General features: G+C 38.5%; 1 protein-coding gene and 1 long non-coding RNA gene across 5 annotated transcripts; one reads left to right on the top strand and one right to left on the bottom strand.

The window, feature by feature from the left end:
* Window positions 1-655: 655 nt before the first annotated feature.
* On the bottom strand, window positions 656-16210 carry AADAT (aminoadipate aminotransferase). 4 transcript variants are annotated; one of them, XM_077782908.2, is made up of 14 exons: window positions 16126-16210; window positions 15416-15486; window positions 13600-13768; window positions 12437-12569; window positions 11674-11748; window positions 10143-10352; window positions 9553-9618; window positions 8344-8426; window positions 7011-7107; window positions 6134-6195; window positions 3811-3875; window positions 3219-3325; window positions 2500-2601; window positions 656-1325 (listed from the first exon to the last, which is right to left on the bottom strand). In XM_077782908.2, the coding sequence occupies exons 2-14, from the start codon at window positions 15480-15482 to the stop codon at window positions 1284-1286; spliced, it is 1278 nt and encodes a 425-aa protein (XP_077639034.1). In that variant the 5' UTR covers window positions 15483-15486; window positions 16126-16210; the 3' UTR covers window positions 656-1283. The 4 variants fall into 4 exon arrangements, with proteins under 4 accessions (XP_077639034.1, XP_021409187.1, XP_085434064.1 ...); XM_021553512.3 differs by having other exon boundaries at window positions 15416-15484; window positions 16120-16174; XM_085577938.1 differs by having other exon boundaries at window positions 15416-15484; window positions 16045-16169.
* LOC146767591 (uncharacterized) lies at window positions 3321-16051 on the top strand. Its single transcript, XR_014954784.1, has 3 exons — window positions 3321-5143; window positions 8085-8189; window positions 15904-16051. It is a non-coding gene; the product is annotated as an uncharacterized LOC146767591 (long non-coding RNA).
* Window positions 16211-20214: the final 4004 nt, after the last annotated feature.

The raw sequence follows: 20214 nt of genomic DNA, 5'->3' as shown, positions 1-20214 counted from the left end.
TGTTAGTTTGTTGTGACACATGCTATTTACAAGTAGGGGAAAAGAGGGAACGAAACTTATTTTAAGGATTACAATAATTTGTAATAACAATAATAATTTGTAGTAATAATTTGTGTTGTGAAACTTCCAAAGAAGAAAGGTTGTGCCTGGCCCTTATTTGCTTGGGTTGCCTGGGCTGCTGAATGGCTAGCCAGGTCCTTGAACAATGTTTTATTTTGAAATTCTGAACAGTTGCACATAAAGAAACAGCCATCTGATATTGGTGGAAGATCACAGTGCTTTCATCCAAAGAGTAAGTAAAACTGAAGTCACCAATCCAAATGGAAAGTCTTGGAGAATTAGTTCTGTTGAAACTTTCTGAAGGTTTTATACCTGTTGCTGAGTTTCAAATGTTTGGGATGACAACAACCAAGGGCTAAGAGACTGAAACATTTCTTTATTTTTTAATTTTGTTTGCATCAGGCAGTGTCAGGGTAGCGTCCATTCCACCAGGTCCCCTGTTCAGTTACTTACACTCTCCAATCAAAACCACATCTGACTGCATAACTATGAGTAGTTCCTTTAGTACATCCACATGCCTTGGCAAACCAGAGATTTTCTACAGGTACAGAGTAATTATTCACAGACTGACGTAAAAACCAGCAATCAGAATACCTTTTACAAATTGCAAGGGACTTCGGTTTATTTGTAATCAAAGCCTCATTTTGCTGGATCAATTTTTTTAACACAGTTACAGCAGCTTCATCTGACAAAACTTCAGTAAAATTAATTACTAATCCTCAAATCATTAAAACCAGATGTCATACAGTAGGACAAGAACAGAAGTGACACATGAGACAAGTCCAACATAAGATTTTGGATGAATGTATCAGTTGAGATTAATAGTGAGAAGTAACACTGGCTAACACCACTTCAAGTGCAACTTTCTAAGTAAGTGATTTTTGTTTCCCAACTCAAATGGAAAACAAAAGTCAGAACAAAAATCAATTCAAATCTAACAAAACCATGGATTTCATGGGCAATAGAACATCCTGGTTTTGAGTATTTAAATGTTTCTGAATTTAGTCATGCAATAAATTTAGTCATGCAATGCCCTGTCAAAAAATATTAGGCAAATTGTTTCATTTCAACTTTCATTTTTTGTCATTTTTTTTAAGCTGAAAAGATCTAAGGAAGCATCCACTTTATTGTGCTTACTTATAAAGTGTTCTGATGAAATCCAAATGTTAATAAATATTTTCTGGACATGATTTTTGTTACTGCAAGGGCTCTATTTAGCTTTTTCACAAAGATTCTTTTATGAGGTCAGCCAGTCTCTTGAAGGCCTGCAATAAAAAATAATGGTTCACATTTATATTTCAGCATTACATGAATAGGGAACACATGAAACCTGTAAAGCTACTAAAATTGTCCTAACCATATAGAATCAATATTTTATAATGTAAAGTTCTGCTGATATTTTCTCTTTTCCTTATGGGCTTTGACTGCACAAAGCTTCTGATTCTCTGCTAGAAAATAAAAGGCAGAGATTTCTGAAACAAAAAAAATGTATATATTGATGTTCAAAGGTTATTTGGAATTCAGATGTAACTTTTAACAGACTAGTGATCCCTGAAAGAGTATCTCTTTTAACTTAATATTACTGCCCGGGGACTCCAAAAGTGAAAAAAAGGAAGAACAGTTGAGTGGGGAAGCATATAAAAATACAGCTTGACTGTCAATAGTATGGTTATTAATTAATTTAACAAAGAAAAAGGAAAAAACAGAAAAAATACAGAAGAACTAAAAGGGCAATAGAAGCACTTATCTGTTATAAGCCTTCACAACTGCATAAAAGTACAACTACAAATACTGAACTGTTTCAAGCACCCCAATCAAATCAGTATTAAATCTGCACAAATAAATGTCTCCTATCTTTTCTCCCATTGATTATATCGATAGAGCCAAATAACATCAAAAATGCACCTAAAATACATAAAAGATTAGTTCCTGATAATAATATCAGGAACAATATTAAATAAATAAAATAATAAAAAAATAAATAAAGCATGCATGTTAATTGTATGAAGGAAAACAATAGTCTTTCTTACAAAGAATTAGCAACACACACCAAAAAAAAGAACACAAGTAATTCAATCTCAGAATCTCGGGAATCCAAAGTCTGAAAGATACGATACCTGCTAATGCTTAAGCAAATACTCTGGCTTCAGTAAAGCATTTAGAAATAATGTCTGGGAGGTTTAAGTGTGAGACACTGTATGTATCAGATACATATAAAAATTCTAAGTAGTCCTAAAAATTTATTATCTTGCAGATAATTTGGATGAGTATCTTGCTTAAGGAACAGCTAACACTGCTGTGAAAGTACTGCTCAATCACTACAGACTGAAGCCTCTAACATTCAAGAAAAAATATAAGGAGAAGGATGTTAAAATAAAGGAGCATTCTCACTGTGTGAGAAACTGTCTTGATAAGAATGTAAAAAAAAGAATATCTCACCAGATCCATCTGGGCAGGAGAAGGCAGAGAGAAGGAGGCTCTGACATAAGAACTAGGCTCTGAACTATCAATATTGAATGCTCCTCCAGGAACCAGTAATACCTACAAAAAAGTGAATAACCACACAGTTATTACCACATTTTTAAAACACTATGTTAAATTAAATTTGAGAAAACTTAGTGCTTACACTCTTATAAGTGTGAACATGGTGTAACGTATTCTTTTTTCCTGAATGAGACAACAAAAATATGCAATGTGTAACCAGATTTTTCATAATAAAACCAAAGGGTCTTTGGTTTTGGTTACCAGGTCTCGTTCATATCATCACAATGATTAGAAGCACCTAGAGTGCAGCTTACTCAGTGCTGGATTTGGAGAAATAAAACAAAATTTAATTTCTCTCATTAAAAAAAAATTGGTCAACAGCCACCATATAGGTATATATGTGTTATAGATATATGTCATATACAATGACATATTGTACCATATGTTATATTGGTTTCAATTTGAGTAAACTGATAAAATACCAACATTTGAATAGAGTTGTGAAAATATTTTGCTAATCAGTAACTATGCCATAGCGCCTGACTTGCAGACTTAATAATGGTGCACAGCAAGTCCCCCTGCTTTTTTATATGTTCACATGTGGATAGATACAGATATTTTATCCCTCCCTGTTTTTATTTTAAGATCATAAGGCGTTAGATCACATATCATACTTCTTTCTTCAAAGCCTTTTCCATTATCAGCTGCTGTGTATCAGAAATGCCCTTTATTTTGATCCATAAGAACATGCCAGCAGCAGGAGGGTACCATTCTGCCAAATCTAGAGAAAGAGAGAGAGAGAGAGAGAAAATGGAATCAAGCAAGAAACTTATGCCCCACTTCTAATGGAAACATCACAGATTCATTGATGTTTTAGATTTGCTGATACAAACATTATTATTACTATAGTGATTTTTTGTATTTTCTTTTAAATTAAGGTCACTATTTCAGAGATTTTTTAAAGACAGAGATTTTAAACACTGAAAGTATAAGAACATAACTAAGTGAAACATAGGCTCTTTGTAAAATTGCTTTAAATAGTAATGTGGTGAGCTTTTTCTCATCACCATCTATCTCCCTGTCCTACCAGAAAGCATAAGAATGCAGCAACAGAGAATTTGTCCTAAGCTTAATATTTAATGCAATGGATTTGCTTATAGTGCTTATCTGTCACTTCAGTCAAGAGATGAACTTAAGTGATTTTTACTGAGCACAAAGATGATAAATAGCTGGCAAAAAAAGTGATTATTTGCGCTGCACTCTGACCTTTTAACCATTTGTCAGCAGCAGTGAGCATTGCATTCCTCTGGATCCTGTAGAAGTCCACCACTCTGAAAGTAAATTATCAATTGAAAGTCATGAACTCATATCCTTTCAGAGTCTATTTGTTTCTGAAGGCAGAAACAAAGCCTTTCTACTTGAACAACTCAAGTGCACGTTTAATAGAAATACAAGAATATCCTAGATGGGCATAACACAGTATACTGTGTGTATAAATACTTGTATACATAGCCAAGAAATCATTACTGCTTCACTGCATCTCCAACAGAGCACTGATCAATCAGAGAGAGGAAGTCCCTTTGTGGCTGCTTCTTCAGCTTTACACATATCATAGAAACCTTTTACATATTACATAAATTCTATTATGGCAGTGGATATAAGTCCTGTTAATAGTATTTACTGCACAAAGCACACACACTGAAGAAAATTAGGGACTTGAATATATGCAAAAGCACAGACTTAATATCTGTGCATTTGGGTTGAATTTGTGTAACAGGTACACATGGAAATAACATTTGACAAGGTAAAAACCAAATCATATGATAAACCTGTCACAACTATTTGACAGCTTCCCCTTTCCTAAGCATTTGAACCTATTTCCTTCATAGCGCAAGTAAAACTTTCAAATAATTTAATCTCTTCTTGGGGAAAAAAGACCCTAACCCAAGTTTCACCATGGACAAATCATGTGCAGTGGATTTTGTCAGCATAAAATGACACAGCTGTGCAATGGAAGACACAAGAGAAATGCCTGCTACTGAGTTCATAATTCAAATGCAAATGTGTTCCCATGTCTTGAGAAAACATCCTTAGTAATTTGCATAATTTACATAATTTTACATTTGTATTTTCAAAAATACTTTCTGAACCAATAGTTTTGATTTCTGGATGTATTTTATTACATCTGACACACAAACACCAAAACCTACAGATACTTAAACAGTTTTGGGGCTCAGCTATATCTATTGCTACATTCTATATGAAAGAGTAAATCTACTTTGTGCAGTTTTTGCTAAAATTGCAAATCCTGTTACCATTTTAATTATTACATGCTGAAATCATAATGATTACTAAGATGAAACCCAAAAATGTAACTACTCCAAAAAAAAACCAGTCAATCTTCTACTCCAAAGCCTGATCTAACACCTCACCCTTGTACAAATGAAATCAGCTGGAAGAGACTGCGGTCAGCTGTGAGGCCTCATCAGTAAGGTTATAAAGCATTGCAGCTGCCCCACTGCAACCCTATTTTCATTAGTTTAAGTGGAAGAATGGTCTTCAGTCTTGATAAGACTGCCTTTTGACCTACAAGAAAGAGGTAAGTGAAGAAATACACTTGGGATTTATTTTTTGGGATCTGCTGGAAGTTGAGCTGAAGTGTGGTCCAAGTCCCTCTGTGAGATTTTTCTTTATATTCCTAAATCTTAAAACAAAGCAATGTTAAAGCTGGTGTGTCTGGTTTAGTTTTTTTTCAAAAATTGCTGTTTACAGTATGAACATCAAGGGGACACAAGTGGCTGTTACAGTGAGATATAAGAACTTTTTGCATGTTTTGCTCATGTTGCTGTTACAGGCCTTTGCAGAGTGTAGCACACTCCTACTGATGTGAGAAATTTGGGGCTCTAATGATATCCAAGTAGAGCATATAAAATGATGCACTGACTGTCAAGAGAAACTGTGCTCCTCCTGCATAATAAATGAAACCTAAATGTGTGTCAGTCAGTATGCAAGAAATGTCTTGTGAGTTAGATGGTAGCCCAGTGCTCTCTCTCTCTCTCTCAGTGAGAGGCATTGTTCAGGCAATGTTTAGTGTGTAGATGAACTTCCTGTTTTTTCATCAGTATCCACAATCAGGAGATCAAGGATGGCAAAAGTGTAAAGTCATGCTAACTTAGTGAACTCCCTTTATAAAGGCTATGCTGCCTCTTTCTCAATAGATTTTGTGCTCAGAGATCACAGCTTTTGCTACAGACCCTAACCCTTTAGCAGGGATCTAAACTTTATTCACTGGCTTGAAGCTTCCAGGAACCTCTGAAGTTCCCTTCAGGTGGGAGCTGCATGCAATCTGTGCCAATGGACTGGCAGATTATCTGCCTGGAGGGGTAGGTGACATGCCCTGACCTGTTTGTCTACAACTTCACACTGTGTCTCTTCAGAGCTCTTGTGTGAATCCAACAGTCTTGGTGATCTGTCTGACCTACTTGGCCTAATACTGGCGCACCTCCTCTGACTTGTTTACTACTACTTGATGTAGGTAACAAGTAGCAGAATGACAGATGATGGGATTCAGCATAGGACATAACCCTACCTGTCTACATGTTCCAAGAAACCCTTTTGTCCCCATTGCTGAAGCAGCTGTGATACCATAATCTAAAGAAATAAAACACATCATCAGTACCATGTTTTAAAACCACAATCATCAAAAGATTCATAGCCAGATGCACTATTCAACATTCCCCAGACATGAAATTGCATGCAGTGTCTTTTGGAGCCCTTTATAAACAGAGGTGCCATGGTTATTACAGTCCATGGTACTAGTGTCTCCAAGGATCATGGCAGTTTTTGGAAGTGGGGATGGGGGGAGGGAAAAATGGATGAAGAGCTAAATATGATAACTGGAGAGAAAGAGGAAGGCAATGTATATTGCTTTACCTTCCTGTCCACATTGGCCTCTCCGCTTTAACAGTGGTGAACTAATGGAGCTGGAAGACGGAAGCCGTATTTAGAGGTGTTCAGTGTCTCCTTTCCTTATTACTAAACATAAAGGGGCTGGAGCTGTCAGCTTGCTTTGAAATGTCTTTGTGGGCTGCCAGTATTGTTTTAATTGAAAAGTAGAATAAAAAATAATAAGTGAGTGTTTTTTCCATGCTGTGCTTTACATTGAAGTTGTAAAAAACCTATCAGGAAGAGATAAAATTTTTCAAAACTTGATTCTTGAAATCTGAGTGTTAAGGGATATCAGCTGTACTATCTGTGCCCTGAGACAACTCTCTAGCTCTGGTTCCGAGTTCTATGATAGTCTCTCTTCCTTTGGCAGAATTGACAATGAATGTCAACTTTTGCATAAACAAAACTGCAAAAGTGCAGAGCAACTGTGAAAGTACAAAGCTGTTTGCTTGTGGTATCTTATAACTTGGATACGTTGTCTTCTCTAAATACAATTAATTTGGTGGCTTGGTACTTGCCTGTGTGAAAGTGCTGGTGTGCATTGTTGACACCTGAATGTGTAGAACAACTCTGTCGATGAGAGGCTTGGGACCTGTCAGAAAACCTATTCTTAAACTGGAAACCAAACAAACATAAAGTTACTACAGAAATGCAATGTGCTAATACTCTGTCCAAGTTATATGCAGAAAAACATACAATGATTTTATTGATAGTGTAAGGATCTTATGCATTCAAATTCATCTATATCTTAATACTGCCCTCAGGTTATACAATTTAGAAGCTGAATATCAAAGTAATGAAAAAAAACCAAACACTTAAGAGGTTTTAATGCTTATAGTAGCTTCTTAGTTATGAGGCTTTAGGACAAAATCTATGTTTGGAAGCTGTCCTCTGCAACCATAAAGATAACATGAATCAAATAGAAGGAAAGACAAGTTTTCCTGTAATAAAAGATCATGAATGCTTAGGCTTTATGACAAACAGATAAGTGGCAAATGGCTTTACTCTTTCTCTCCCTTTCAGTACTGCAGAAGGAATGATGGAATAAATGGTAAACTAGATGGTTACTTATGCTTCAATTATTATCCATCTTTACAGATTGGTTGAAGGTTTTATTTGAAGAAAAATGGAACCAGTAAACTCATGTGTGTCCTTGAAAAAGATAATACTGTGCTATGCCATTTTCTGAAAATGCAATTGCACTTAGTGTTATGTTGTCTTCTCACTTTCTTTAGGATAGGTTATAATCCACTGGCTACCAATGCAGAATTAATTCATTTTTCATATCCATTAGGTTAACAGACAAAAGCAAGGTAAAAATCAAATACATTGACTTGTGTGAAATGGAGAACAGCCAAGCTGGCTCTTTTTCTGGCAGGTGGAAACAACCTGGAAGATCTGGAAGGCTAGATTTCAGTACAACCCTATAAGCAGTTTGTGAATAATGATAGTTTCTTTTCTGTATTACAAGTTCAGGGAGCTTGCAGGAATACTAAGAGATAGATAAAAAGAGAAATGGAAAGGAGAAGACAGAAAAGCTCCTAATAGTTTCAGGAAAAGAGCTGGAATCCAGCATCTGTTTTTCTGCCTAGACTGTGCCTGCAAGAATGGGCTTCCTGGGGGGAGAGGCTTCAGAATCTGCATCAGAAGAGAAACAGAACCTGGAGTAAAATGACTGCTGAGAGATGACCTGAGAAGTGAGTCGACTGTGAAAAGCCATTGATTCAGAAGTTCATTCCAGAAGTGGATAGTTAGTAAATGATAAAACACTATGACATGTCTCATGACTTCATTTGAAGTCTTGCATCTTAACTGAATAGGCAATACTAAGTGGTCTGCAGCTGGCCTTACCCAGATGAGAGAATTTTAGAGAAAGAGTCAGTCCTTATAACTCGGCCATCCACATCCATTGAGAGGAAAGTTGGAGCCCATGGCTTGGAATAAAAAATAAAAAATAGAATTCAAGGTGCTAGTAAGGATTATAATGGAATTATTTTTTTTACTAGGAAGACAATTCATTTCTCAAATGTATATTCCAAGGAAAACATTACAGTAACTTGCTGACAACTGATTGCTCAGCCTAGCTTTCTGAGATGTGATTACAATATTCTGTGAATGTCTTCAAGAAATCAGCTTTTGTTATTTTTTGATGATTACTTAGCCCACTGTTCAGCACACAAGTGTTCAGTTTAAGTATTGGTATGATGCTATAAGAAGGAGAGAGAAATAATGGTTTTTCTGCCAAGATTTCTTGTGGAGTAAAGAGGTACTGCAATTTCTAAAATGGAGCCTTGTAGCATTTTGCTTTGCTATATTAAAAAAAGAAATCAGAAAATATGACCAAATTGTGAAGATCTGAGTCCAGTGTACTTTTTCCTTACCAAGAATTCTGTTTTTACACCACCTCTCGTACATTTTCTTACAAAGCTTCACAATACTATGCAAAGGATAAGTGAGGCAGTTTTATTGCCTCCTTCCATAAAAACATATTTCAAAATCTTCTACCAATGTTCTAGTGCTTTGTAAGATGTGTTTTGATTTCTGAAGTTAGGTACTTTTAAAGACTGACTAACTTTAGATTCACATATGAAATTTGCAGAAAATTTACAAGAAGGGAAGCTGTCTATCCAGTAGCACTCTATGTGGCACCTGGGAGAACTCCCAGTTTCTCCAAAAGGCAAAAGGATAAAAATGGGGTACGGTAGATACAGAGTAGACTTCTGCTGAATGAAAGAAGAGACAGGGAGAAAGGAACATTAAGAGGCTGCAAATTTCAAGTGCTGCTTCAGTGACATACTTGCTTTGCTCTGAATGCAAATTCTTTGTCATTTTCTGATTACTGAAAAATTCTATCCTGTATGAGGCTTGAGAAATTTGAACCACTAATTAACAGGATATAAAATACCACAAAGGGGAAAATTACTGAAACAGTACAGATTGTGAGGCCTACAACTGCCTTGGTAGGACATGAAGAAGAGGCAGTAGTAAGGGCTCAAACTTCGTAAAACTTTAGTTTCTCCCCAGAAAAGGTGTTACTAAGGATTATGGAAGAAAAATTACCTTTTCAAATTGAAGAAAGTAGTAAGGATCATCTTCTATTATGAGAAAATCATATTTTCTTGCAAGCTAAATAAATTAATAAAAAGTAACAAAAGGAATAAAAGTTAAACACATGGCAAATTCAGTCAGGTGTTTTTTTTTTTTCAGCCAGCATCATATTATGGTTTCATTGATTGAACATTCATTATATAGAAGCCCCCATGATGAGAAGTCTTCAAGTGCCCAATTTAGATATCAAAAAATTGTAAGAGTAATCATAGTACCTGTAGTACACAGACCCTCGTATGCACCTGAAACTCTGTTCTATGTAGCATTCAAACTGTGCAGGCCACATACAATAAGCCCAGTTAGAAGCCCATGGCAAAGGTAACACCTGCCAATAGGTTACCATTGGAAAACAATTTACCTAAGGCATAGACTACCTCTGAAGAGCTGCTGTGATAGAGATTCTGCTAGAAACAAGTTCTGGGAGGAATGTCTACTGTACCAATAATGGGCCCGAATACCAAACATGGGATACCTTCAGCTGAAACAAGACTTGATATTTATCTATTTCCACCTACAAGGTTCACAAGAGCACAGCTCCATACCTGGTAAATCTCCTTTTTGCGCTCTGTGGTCAGTGAGTTGCCAGTTGGGTTGCATCCATTTGGAATAGTGTATAGGAATTTGGGGAGGTGATTGCTACAATTTTTTACATCCTCTGGGCTCCAAGCAGACAGAATTTCTTCTAAAGCTTTTGGAATAATGCCATGTTGGTCACTAGGAATATTAATTATATTACAACCCAAGGGTCTCAGCTGTTGATAGAAGGAACAAAACTGTCACAATTGTGTAATTCAAAGGTCTTCCTTTTGTCATTGCTCCGTAACATTTCATCAATACAAAGTCTTTCTTTTTGATTTTATAAATACCTTAAGCTCCATTTGCTCATGAGTCAAATAAAAGTTTGCCTTAATTTGCTGTAAGGCTTGTCAAACTTACCACATTGCTCTTTATCTGTTCTACTAAGTCAACTCGGAGAAAATGGCTAAGTCCTATGTTCAATTGCTGCTCTTCTCTAGGAAATCATATTTGGTTTTCAAAGCAGAAAGGGAGTTTGTAAATCTGAACTGTTCTCTCAGGACTTCCCATACTCTCACCACAGACAGTTAAGGTCACAGCACCTTTGTTTCCAACTGACAATTTATGCCCTCCTTTTGTGGAAAGTCAGAGCTTTAAGCTACTCTTCCCTGACAAAGGGCACAAAATCTGTTCTCTCAACAGATATATTCAGCAATACAAAGGAGAATGAAATTATGCTACTGCATTGACATGTTGACAGCAGTATGAAAAAATATAGGTAAAATACCAATGAAAAATCTTGCTGTCTCTCCTCTGTGGAATTTCAATTTGTACCATGTAGTGCTCTGCATTTTTAGGTAAAACTGCAAGCTGCTGCATTGTCAAAATACACTTCTTAAGAAGTACAGCTGATTAGACTATATATTTAAATTGAAGACAGTAAGTAATAACAATTTATTTTGATGCAAGGGGGAACAACTGAATTTGTGGTGTATTTATTCTAATCCTTCTTGCAGGTCTTATGTATTTTGAGCTGACATTTAATTTTATACTGATTAAACTACTTTTCAGAAGTAAACTTTGCTTCTTTTGTATAGTTCTCACTAATTAATATCTTCGTAGTCGTATATGGGTGTTTCAGTATATATTCCAATATGATACTATTTATAGCTATTGTATACTCTGATCATTAAATACTTCAGGTAAACATGCTGACGTATTAACACACCCACTTGTTATAAATTTAATTTTTAAACCAAACTAGGTCCTGATGGCTTTCTTTCCAGTCCCATATGTGATCTTAACCCTTGAATGAACTAGTGTTTAGAAGAGGAACTTCAAATAGCTTTCATATAACTTTTAGTAGAAAACCTTCTATGAGTTAATATTTATGAACTTAACTGGTTGGACACTAAAATGAGTTGAGTGTTAGATATGTTTTTATGGCAAAAACAGACAGTGTTTAGAAGACTGCAGAACAGGTACTAACTAGTGCCTAAACTGCTGTTTAGTTCAAATGTAACATTCACAATGTTTTGTAGCTAAGGAATAACTTACAGCTGCTAGTGTTCCTGCATATGTGGGTGCATCCAAAAGGATGTTGTCTCCAGGATTAATGAGCATTTCAAACACCTGCAACAGAAAAGATTCTGATTTAAAGATTGCTCAGTTTTTGGACATGTGCTTCATACTTTTGACTTCTTAGTGGGATTAAAAATCTTGATTAGATAGTAGTAATTCCCTAACCCTATAATTATCCTGTCTGTGAGAAAGGCAACAAACAGATGAAAAATCTGCTTTAGAGCCAAATTAAGATAGGTTACCAACTTGACATGGAAAGACTGTGTTCTGAAGCACCCTTTCTACTGTACAAGTTATAGAAATAAACAACTAAACAGCAGTGACAGTCGACTGGAGAAGGTAATTATTTCAGGAAGTAAAAACCCAAAAAATCAGGAAGTAAATACTAGAAGAAACATACATATTTAAAACAGAATTATGGTAAAGTATCTATGCACTTCTTATTGCACTACTTGAGTAACATGGTATGTTACCTTATAGCGTTTTTCCTACACAGGCTCTTTGGTTACCTGAACTTTCATGCAGTCCTGACAGTCTAGAATGCCACTCCAATTTTACTTAATTTCCTTTATCTTCTACATGAACCTAGAGTAATTAATATCTATGGAGAAAGAGTACATGGAGCTGTACCATGCACATAGTTATAGAGGGCACTTAATGCTGAATACAACTGAACTGATGGAAGAATAAACATCTATCTGAATGAAATGCTTCTAACACGTGAATCTTTTGGTCTTACTTTAGACAAGCCTTCTTGGCTGCCAGTTGTGACACACACTTCCATCCGTCCTTGCTCAGGACTGTAATTGGCTGTGGGAGGATCATGCAAGTTCTGCTGGAAATCTTTTAGCCAAGACAACAATTCTGGAATCCTGAAACGTGAATAAGAAGGCATATCTAAGACCTTATAAAGGCCAAAGCTAGCCTATTCCTCTAAATCCCTGCCAAATCCAGCATGCAGTACTGAGTTTGATTGCAACTGTCACACAGAGACACTTAGACGCAATTGCTATGACTGCTTTATGAAATTAAGAAAATGAGATGAGCACCTGTGGTCCATACCAAGTTATCACAGTGAAATCTGGGCAGAAATTATTTGCCAAGGACGAAACAGGGTGGAGGCTGAACAATACTCACTCCCAGAAATTATCATTCTGTACTCAAACGTGGCAGTGTGACAAAGTTCTTAATGCTGCTTGTAACCTGCTGCAGATTACAATTTCTAAAACATGTTTTCTAGAAAATGTCTCAAGATCTTGTAGGATGTTCACAAATGGCTGGTTCATTTATATATTAAGAAAAGTTTTAACTGATGCCCCATATGTCTCTGTAGGTACCCAAGTATTTTTGCAAACCTGTCCTCACCTGACTCAGTGCTGTCTGCTGAAAAGTTTACATGAGCACTAAAGCAATATAATGATATACAATTTTTGTACCAAAAATGACAATTCTATAAATACCTCCTCTCAACTACCACAAGTTTTATATACTGACTTTAGTATATGGTGCCAAATGAAAAGAAATACTCCAAAAAAACCTCCAAAACTATGTGTTGTAATGCAGTATCTTTTAAATAATATCTGTTTTGGGTGTCTGGATTTTCAAATACTAATAGCCAGGAAATACTCTGTCTTAAGAAATACTAGGATTAGGGTTTTAAGTGATTTAAGTGGGTTTTTTTTTCTTTTTACATAACCCATTGCAAAATTTTCCACTGGAACTCAAATGTAAATAGTGAGGCAAATTGAAAAAAAAAAAAACCATGGGTTTTAGGAAGAACCTATTTTTGGAAAAAAAAGGCTTTATGAACAGGTTTTAAAAACACAGGTGACTTAATGCAATAAAGGGCATAATGACCCTTAGCTTCTGGTGTCTTGAAGTGCAGGCAGCTGTGACAGATACCCTGCTGAGGCTGAGTACTGGAGAGCTCTCTTCATCAGATCCTCCCCAATCTCAATAGGTGTTCCATGTCCAATGTCAACAGTTGCCCTCTTAAACGGAAAAAGATTAGGATTTGGTGCCCCTCCAGCCAGAGAGATGAGAGATGGAGGAGACTTCTGCATCAATTCAGCTAGAGTAAAAGGAAAACACTTTGGTTACTATTTTATTATTATAATGGTAGTCATATCCTTTAATCAATATTTAGTAATGGCCCAGAAAACTTGTTCTATTTTTCAATTTACTTGTTTAGCTATCATGAATTAAAAAGGATAACTCTTCTTGAACTCAGTTTTCTGCTTGGATTAAATAGGTGTTTGAGGGCCCCAGGAAGGAGATACTCTTAGGTCTGACTAAAAAAATAATTTTAAGTTAAAAAAGATATTTTTAACTTATTTTGGACCAATCTGGACAGTTCTATATAAAAACTGTCATGACTGATGTATTTTGAGTTTCAAGAATTTAAAATCTAAATGATAGTCTGTTTAGACTGACTTGAATGGCTTTGTTTTTTGTTCTGTTTTTCATTCAGTTTCACTTCAGCTGATCTGGCAGCTATACTGACAGATGATTATAGCTTTTCTATAATGGAATGGAAATGTTTCTGGCAGCCCAGTTTTAGTGGCAAAGGCACTGTGTAAGTAATTTGCTATGAAGAAAATCTTAATTCCTGCGTTTAAGTCACAGTTTCACAATCATTCAGATCCAATCTATGTAATGCAGACCAGACCTTAATCCAGCAAGGGCACTTGATTGCATTAAATCTAAGAACTCGCAATGTGGCATTCATGCTGTCTTGGCAGTTTTACATCAGATATGAGAGGACAGATGACACCAGATCTGGCTTAAAAGTGGCCTGTTACCAAGTTTATTTTCCAGTATTATTAGCAGACCTGAACATGGGGAGTTAATTCTTATCAGTTATTTCACCGATTTGTGTTATGCCTGTGACTTTTGGCCTGGTAAAGAGAGATTTACTTTGTCATCAAAACTGTAGGCTCAGGATATCTTTCTACAGGAACTGTGCTGCTCAGTACTTTTGCTATGATGTATATTAACGTATCACTTGAAAAAGAGCCTGCCTAGAGTGAATTGCATGACTGAGCTGTACCTGTATGAAGTATTTTAAGCAGTACAGCAAATGCCAGCCCCTTACCAAGAGGGGAAATTGGCCCCTGAAGGCTTAACTAGTGATGTATGTCTCATGCTTGGATTCTGTCAGGTCTCTGTGGGTTTCAGCTGAGTAAACAAGTAGGCAGTTAAGCTTCTCCATCTGTCACATGGAAGACAATGTAATGCTGTAGCCTAAAGATAGATTAATATGGAAAAGGAAAGTGCAGTAATACTGAGAGAGTGGGGGTGCTGAAGCATTTATGGATGTGAACAGGATACTGGAAAATGAGGTGGAAATAAACATGCTGGGACTGAATTTCAAGTCAATTAGCAGTTGCTTGCTCCTGGACACACAACATAAACTCAGTTGCAAACAGCATCAAAAGCCTGGGTTCAGAGACAGTGGCAGAAGCTTTTCATACACTTGTTAAAGTGGTAATACTAATTTGTTTGTCTGGATGGGTTTCTGAAATGGTTCAAGGCTATTCACTTTATTTTTCTTTATACCTGCTTGGCATCTCTGCTTGACCAAAGTCACGTTGCTTTGTCAGCTTACAGCTTGGTTTTCTTTCACACCTTTTAAAGTCTTAAGCCATGATACTCCAGCACAGATCAGAACACAGAATGATTCTTTCAGAGAAACTGGGAAGAAGGGATATGTACTCACTCAGCAGTCTTATTGGAGATGCTTTTCTTGCTGCACTCACAGTGGTGATGAACCTAGAGTAATTCATATCTATGGAGAAAGAATAATTAGTTGGACATGAAGCTAGAAAAGGGAATAAGATCGGCAATGTGCTTTTAGCATGTGCATCTCCCACAAGTAATGCTTTTGATCTGGGTAATTTGTAGTATGCCAGTGAGCAGGAAAAACCCCCTTTACTGCAGGCTCTGGAGTTTTAATAGCAAATTACAAATCCGAAGATCTGATGGAAGTTAAACTACCATCAGCTCTTTTTATTTAATGGGAGTCCAGCTTTATTTAGCTGCATTAAGCGCTGCATTTGAAGTGCTTTTAGGATTGCAAGCTATCATTATAAGCTGCAACCCTCGTCAAGTTAGAAGTGTTTTTTTTTTTTTTTTGCAAAGGATCATTATGAATGTCTTTCAAATACATCTGATGAGTGTTTTCCTCCTTTTCCCTGGTGCCCATAGAGTTCACTATCCAGCGGCTAGTGAACTACAGTCCAGCAGGAAGCACGAAGGCCCGGAGAGGCCAGAAGAAGGCATCTCCTTCGAAAGGAAAGCAAGCAGAGAAATTAAACAGAAGGGCAGAGCAGCGACGGCAACACGCACATGCCGGCAGGTATCGGAAACGATCTACCGAGCACGAACGCTTTGGAAAAACCCATCTCGTGCTCCTAAGAATACCTCCCTTAACTTCGCTGCCCCAGCGGCGCGGGCGCGGAGCTGCTGCGCACAAGGGCGGGCTGGAGCGGGCAGTGCCGGCCCCGCGGTGGGCGGGCGTGTGCCGGGCCGGCCCGCCGTGGGTGTGTGTGTGTGATCGGGTTCGGCCCCGCCGTGGGTGTGTGTGTGTGTGAGATCGGGTTCGGACCCGCCGTGGGCGCGTGTGGTCCGGGCCGGCTCGGGCGGGGCGGGGAGCGGACACGGACGTGTCCGCTCCCCGCCCCGCCCGAGCCGGCCCGGACCACACGCGCCCTGGCCGGCGCTGCGGGAAAACGGAGAATCACAGAATGGTTTTCGGGGTGGGGCATCCAGAACTTCTCTGGGAAACCTGCGGCGGTGTCTCATCACGCTCACAGTTAAGAATTTCTTCCTATTGTCCGGTCTAAACCTACTCTTTCTGAATTTGAAGCCATTCCCACCATTGGACACTACACCCAGCCATTGGCAGGTGTCAAAAGTCCCACTCCAGGACTCTTGTAGACCCCTTGAGTACTGGAAGGTGCTGTAGGGCGTCCCTGAATTCTTCAGTTGAATGACCCCAATTCTTTCAGACTGTCTTCATAGAAGAGGTTCTCCAGCCTTCATGCTACTCCTCTGCCCTTGCTCCAACAGGTCATAATCTTTCCTGTGCTGGGGGCACTCTGGATGGGAGGTCTTGTAACGGTGGAGTGGAGGGGCAGAATCACCTCCCTCATAATGGTAATGGTCGCACTTCAATCAACTTTATGATATTTCCACTAAAAGTTTTGCTCATAAAAGGAAACAAAGTTTGATGTGTGATATCTGTAGGTTATTTTTTTCCCCCACAGATGAGTAGGGTTTCCACAGATGAGTGGAAGGGAAAGCAGGGGGGTGGTGTGACATGTCCCTCCTCGCTGGGCGTCACATGCTGTTGCTTGTGCAGCTCCTGTAATGGCAGTGTAGCTGCTGCTGCTGCTTAGAAAGGTGCAGAGACACAGTGTCATTTTCTAGTCATGGCTTTGGACCCCAGCACTCTGGGGTTGCCATGGCCCTTGCTCCTGAGTGAAAAATGCTATTAAGGGGTCTAGGTGTAAAGTAGTCTGAAACAAATCAGTGCAAGAACATGCAAAATCAGCTGTGCTTTGCAACATATAGGTCTTTGTAGTTAACTTGGAGGCAGGAGAGTAAAAATACTGGATGGGTTGAGCATTGGAGCATTTCTAGGCTCCAATGCATTTCTAGGCATTTAATTAAGGAAATCACCAGGCTTTACTGTGCACAGTGCTCAAAGTATGTTTTAATTGGAACCTTCCAAAACTTGCTGAAGGCAAAACTGAGGTATGAGAGCAAAATGTCTCTACAAAAGAGGTGCCTTATCAAGTTATCTTTTTTTTCTCCCTGCTTCTTTAATTTGGGTGACTATGCAGTATTTGGATCTGCTGAAAGGCTTCATATTTAGATGGAATAGATTGAAATAGAAATGGAATTCTTGTCAAGTTTTGGATGCAGTCAGGAAAAACTGTTTTTTTGGTTGATGTGTGAATGCTCTTACACTGAAAATCAAATTTTGTTGACAGCTTTAATGATCTGAAGAATTTATAATTTAGGTAATTGCCTTCTAATTGTGTGATGTACAGACAAAAAGTAAAAGATGCGTATATAAATGTGAAATAGCAAATGGAGAGATATTGAATTTCTGTGGGGTTCTGGCTGTGAAAGACTGATTGAATTTGAACTGCTTTCTATGTAATTCTGTTTTTTCATTTCCTGGCTGTCAGTGTTGCAGATTGTGACACAGACCAAAGCCCAGAGAAGTCAAGGGACGGTTTTCCATTTTCCGTGGATTTTTGTGGGCTCTCTCTGGTCTCTTAGCCAATTATGGTGTCATTCTATTGAAATAAATTAAAAAAAAAAAAAAAAAAAAAAAGGTGTACAATTGTTTGGATGTCTATCCCAGCTGGATTAATCTAGCAGTTCTCTGCATCACTGTTTATATTCCTTAGCAACCACAAGTTGAGTGCTCTGTTTTACTACTGTGTAGGAAGTCGTGTCTTTGCTGTCTTTATTACGTGCACATTTAGAACAGTAATGATTCGATGCAAGTCTTGCATAATTCACGAAGCATCGGCAAGGTTACATATGGTTGTTAATTTCTCCTGTCATCTGAAACTGTACTACCTCTTTCTAAACTTGCTATGTGCTCTATCCACTTATGTGTTAAAAAAACCCAAGCAAGCAGAACAAAAAAGCCAAAAGCAATTTGATTTAAGAAGAACAGGGAGATTAGGTAAATATTGTAACTTTGCTGTTTCCTTCTCCCCTAAAGATTTCAGAGTATTTCTTTTAAGAGGAGGACAAAGTGTATGGACAAAGTGTAACTCTGTCCAAGCGCTGCGCTCTAGCCTGGGATACTATACATTTGTTAGTTTTGTAGCATGTATTCTGTAATGCTTGGACAGTGCCCTGTTCGAAGCGATCACTTCCCGGGTTAAACGTGAGTGCGTGACAAGCCGGCGCTGTCTGCAGCGGCCCGAGCGGGGCGCCGAGCAGTTCCCGAAGCGTTGGGAGCCGCGATCCCAGCGGGATCGGGATCCGTGGCGGGGCCGGGCCGCACCGGCGCTCGGCGGCCGCACGGGGGCGCGGGCGCACCGCCTGTGCGGGCAGCGCCTCCCGCTCTGGGGCGGCAATTCCAGCTGGGATCACAGCGGCGTCGTTCATGTGGCTGTAATTTGTACCTGTGATTAAGGGTCCTGCCTGAACAGCTTGGCTGCCCGCGTCTTAGTGAACGGGTTAAATTGCTGCCGGTAATGCTTCTTGCGAGTTGAGGACGATGGAACTGGCAAGTGGTGCTGTCAAACTAGCCTTATGATGTGAAGGTGGGAATTTCATCGTGACGAATTGGAATGGCTGCCCATGAGAAAATCGCATAAGACCGGAAAATGGAGAAGTGTGAGATCAGCCATTTTAAACATTAGAAGTAATTGTTTCTGCCAAGGGCTGCCTTCCCCAGGAAAAATGCTGACTTTGGCAGCACCTTTATGTTTGCAGAACATCCCGTGTGCAGCAAGTCATCACTGGTGTACAGCGGCCACTGAGATCAGGGAGATCTCAGCAGTACAGAGCAGTTCGAATCTGGGATGTGAACATCCACTGACACAGTTACTGCAGAGATCAGAAATACCTGTTTTTTCTGTGGGAAGCTAAAACTGCTAGGAGTGTGTTGGCTCTGGAGACAATTAGTGGAAGAGATGTGAAGTTAGTAGTTCTTTCACTTGCAGATTACTGGAGCGATTTCCTGACTTCCATCTGTCTTTACTGTGAGCTCTTGGGAAAGTAACATTTCTGTTCTTCGTTTATGTCGAGCCTTTTTCAGTGGGGCCCTGATCTTGCTGGACCTAATCAGAGCTTCTGCAAAAGTAGAATGCTGTCATTTGTTCGTCTCCCACTCTAAGGCAACTGCATATTAAAACATATTTGTGGTATCTTTTTCCAGGGTTTTAAAACTCGATGCATTCCTACAATGGGGGAGGGCTTAGAGAAGAGTGAAGATTGATTCTCAAACAGTAACAAATCCTGCTGCCTATCCGAATAAAATTAAGCAGTATCTTAGTCTCATCTGTATACTTGCTGACCATCTTGGCATTAGGAGGACATCCTAATGCGCTTTCTGCTGCTGTTTATGTTATTACACACACACATACCCTTTTCTCTTTTTTTTGGTAATAGCTAGCTCCTTATGCTTCAGAGACTGTCAGATGAAAATAACAGGACATCCATGATATTCATAATATTTGTAGCAGCTGTCAAATTATACTGTCTTAGAGTGGAAAACGTGTGGCTCTGCAGAGTGACAGCTGTGGCTTGTATATGTTTGAAGCAGCCCTCTCTGCCTGAAGAGTGGTGGCACCCAGACATATAGCAGCCTTACTCTGATTGACAACCATTTCTATTCTCCTTTCTTGTTTTTTTTTTTTTTTTTGAGTGTACAAAGACTGTCATCATTGCTTCATCATTGCCTTTTTATCCAATCAAGCAAAGGGGACAGCACAGTATCTAGAACAAGTTTTCTAGATATTCTAAGAAGAACTATAGAAAAGC

This window comes from Lonchura striata, chromosome 4 (genome assembly GCF_050655825.1).
Source record: "Lonchura striata isolate lonStrDom1 chromosome 4, ASM5065582v1, whole genome shotgun sequence".
Lineage (NCBI taxonomy): Eukaryota > Metazoa > Chordata > Aves > Passeriformes > Estrildidae > Lonchura > Lonchura striata.
This window is presented reverse-complemented; position numbering and strand designations above follow the sequence as displayed.

Bases quoted from the DNA above. Each gene is read 5' to 3' on its own strand.
- AADAT (XM_077782908.2), bottom strand. From the start codon at position 15,482: ATGAATTACTCTAGGTTCATCACCACTGTGAGTGCAGCAAGAAAAGCA. The intron at 6,196-7,010 runs GCAAGTACCAAG...TTATTTCTTTAG, and splicing joins ACACCAGCACTTTCACACAG to ATTATGGTATCACAGCTGCT. The intron at 2,602-3,218 runs GTATGATATGTG...ACTTTTTTGTAG, and splicing joins AAAAGGCTTTGAAGAAAGAA to GTATTACTGGTTCCTGGAGG.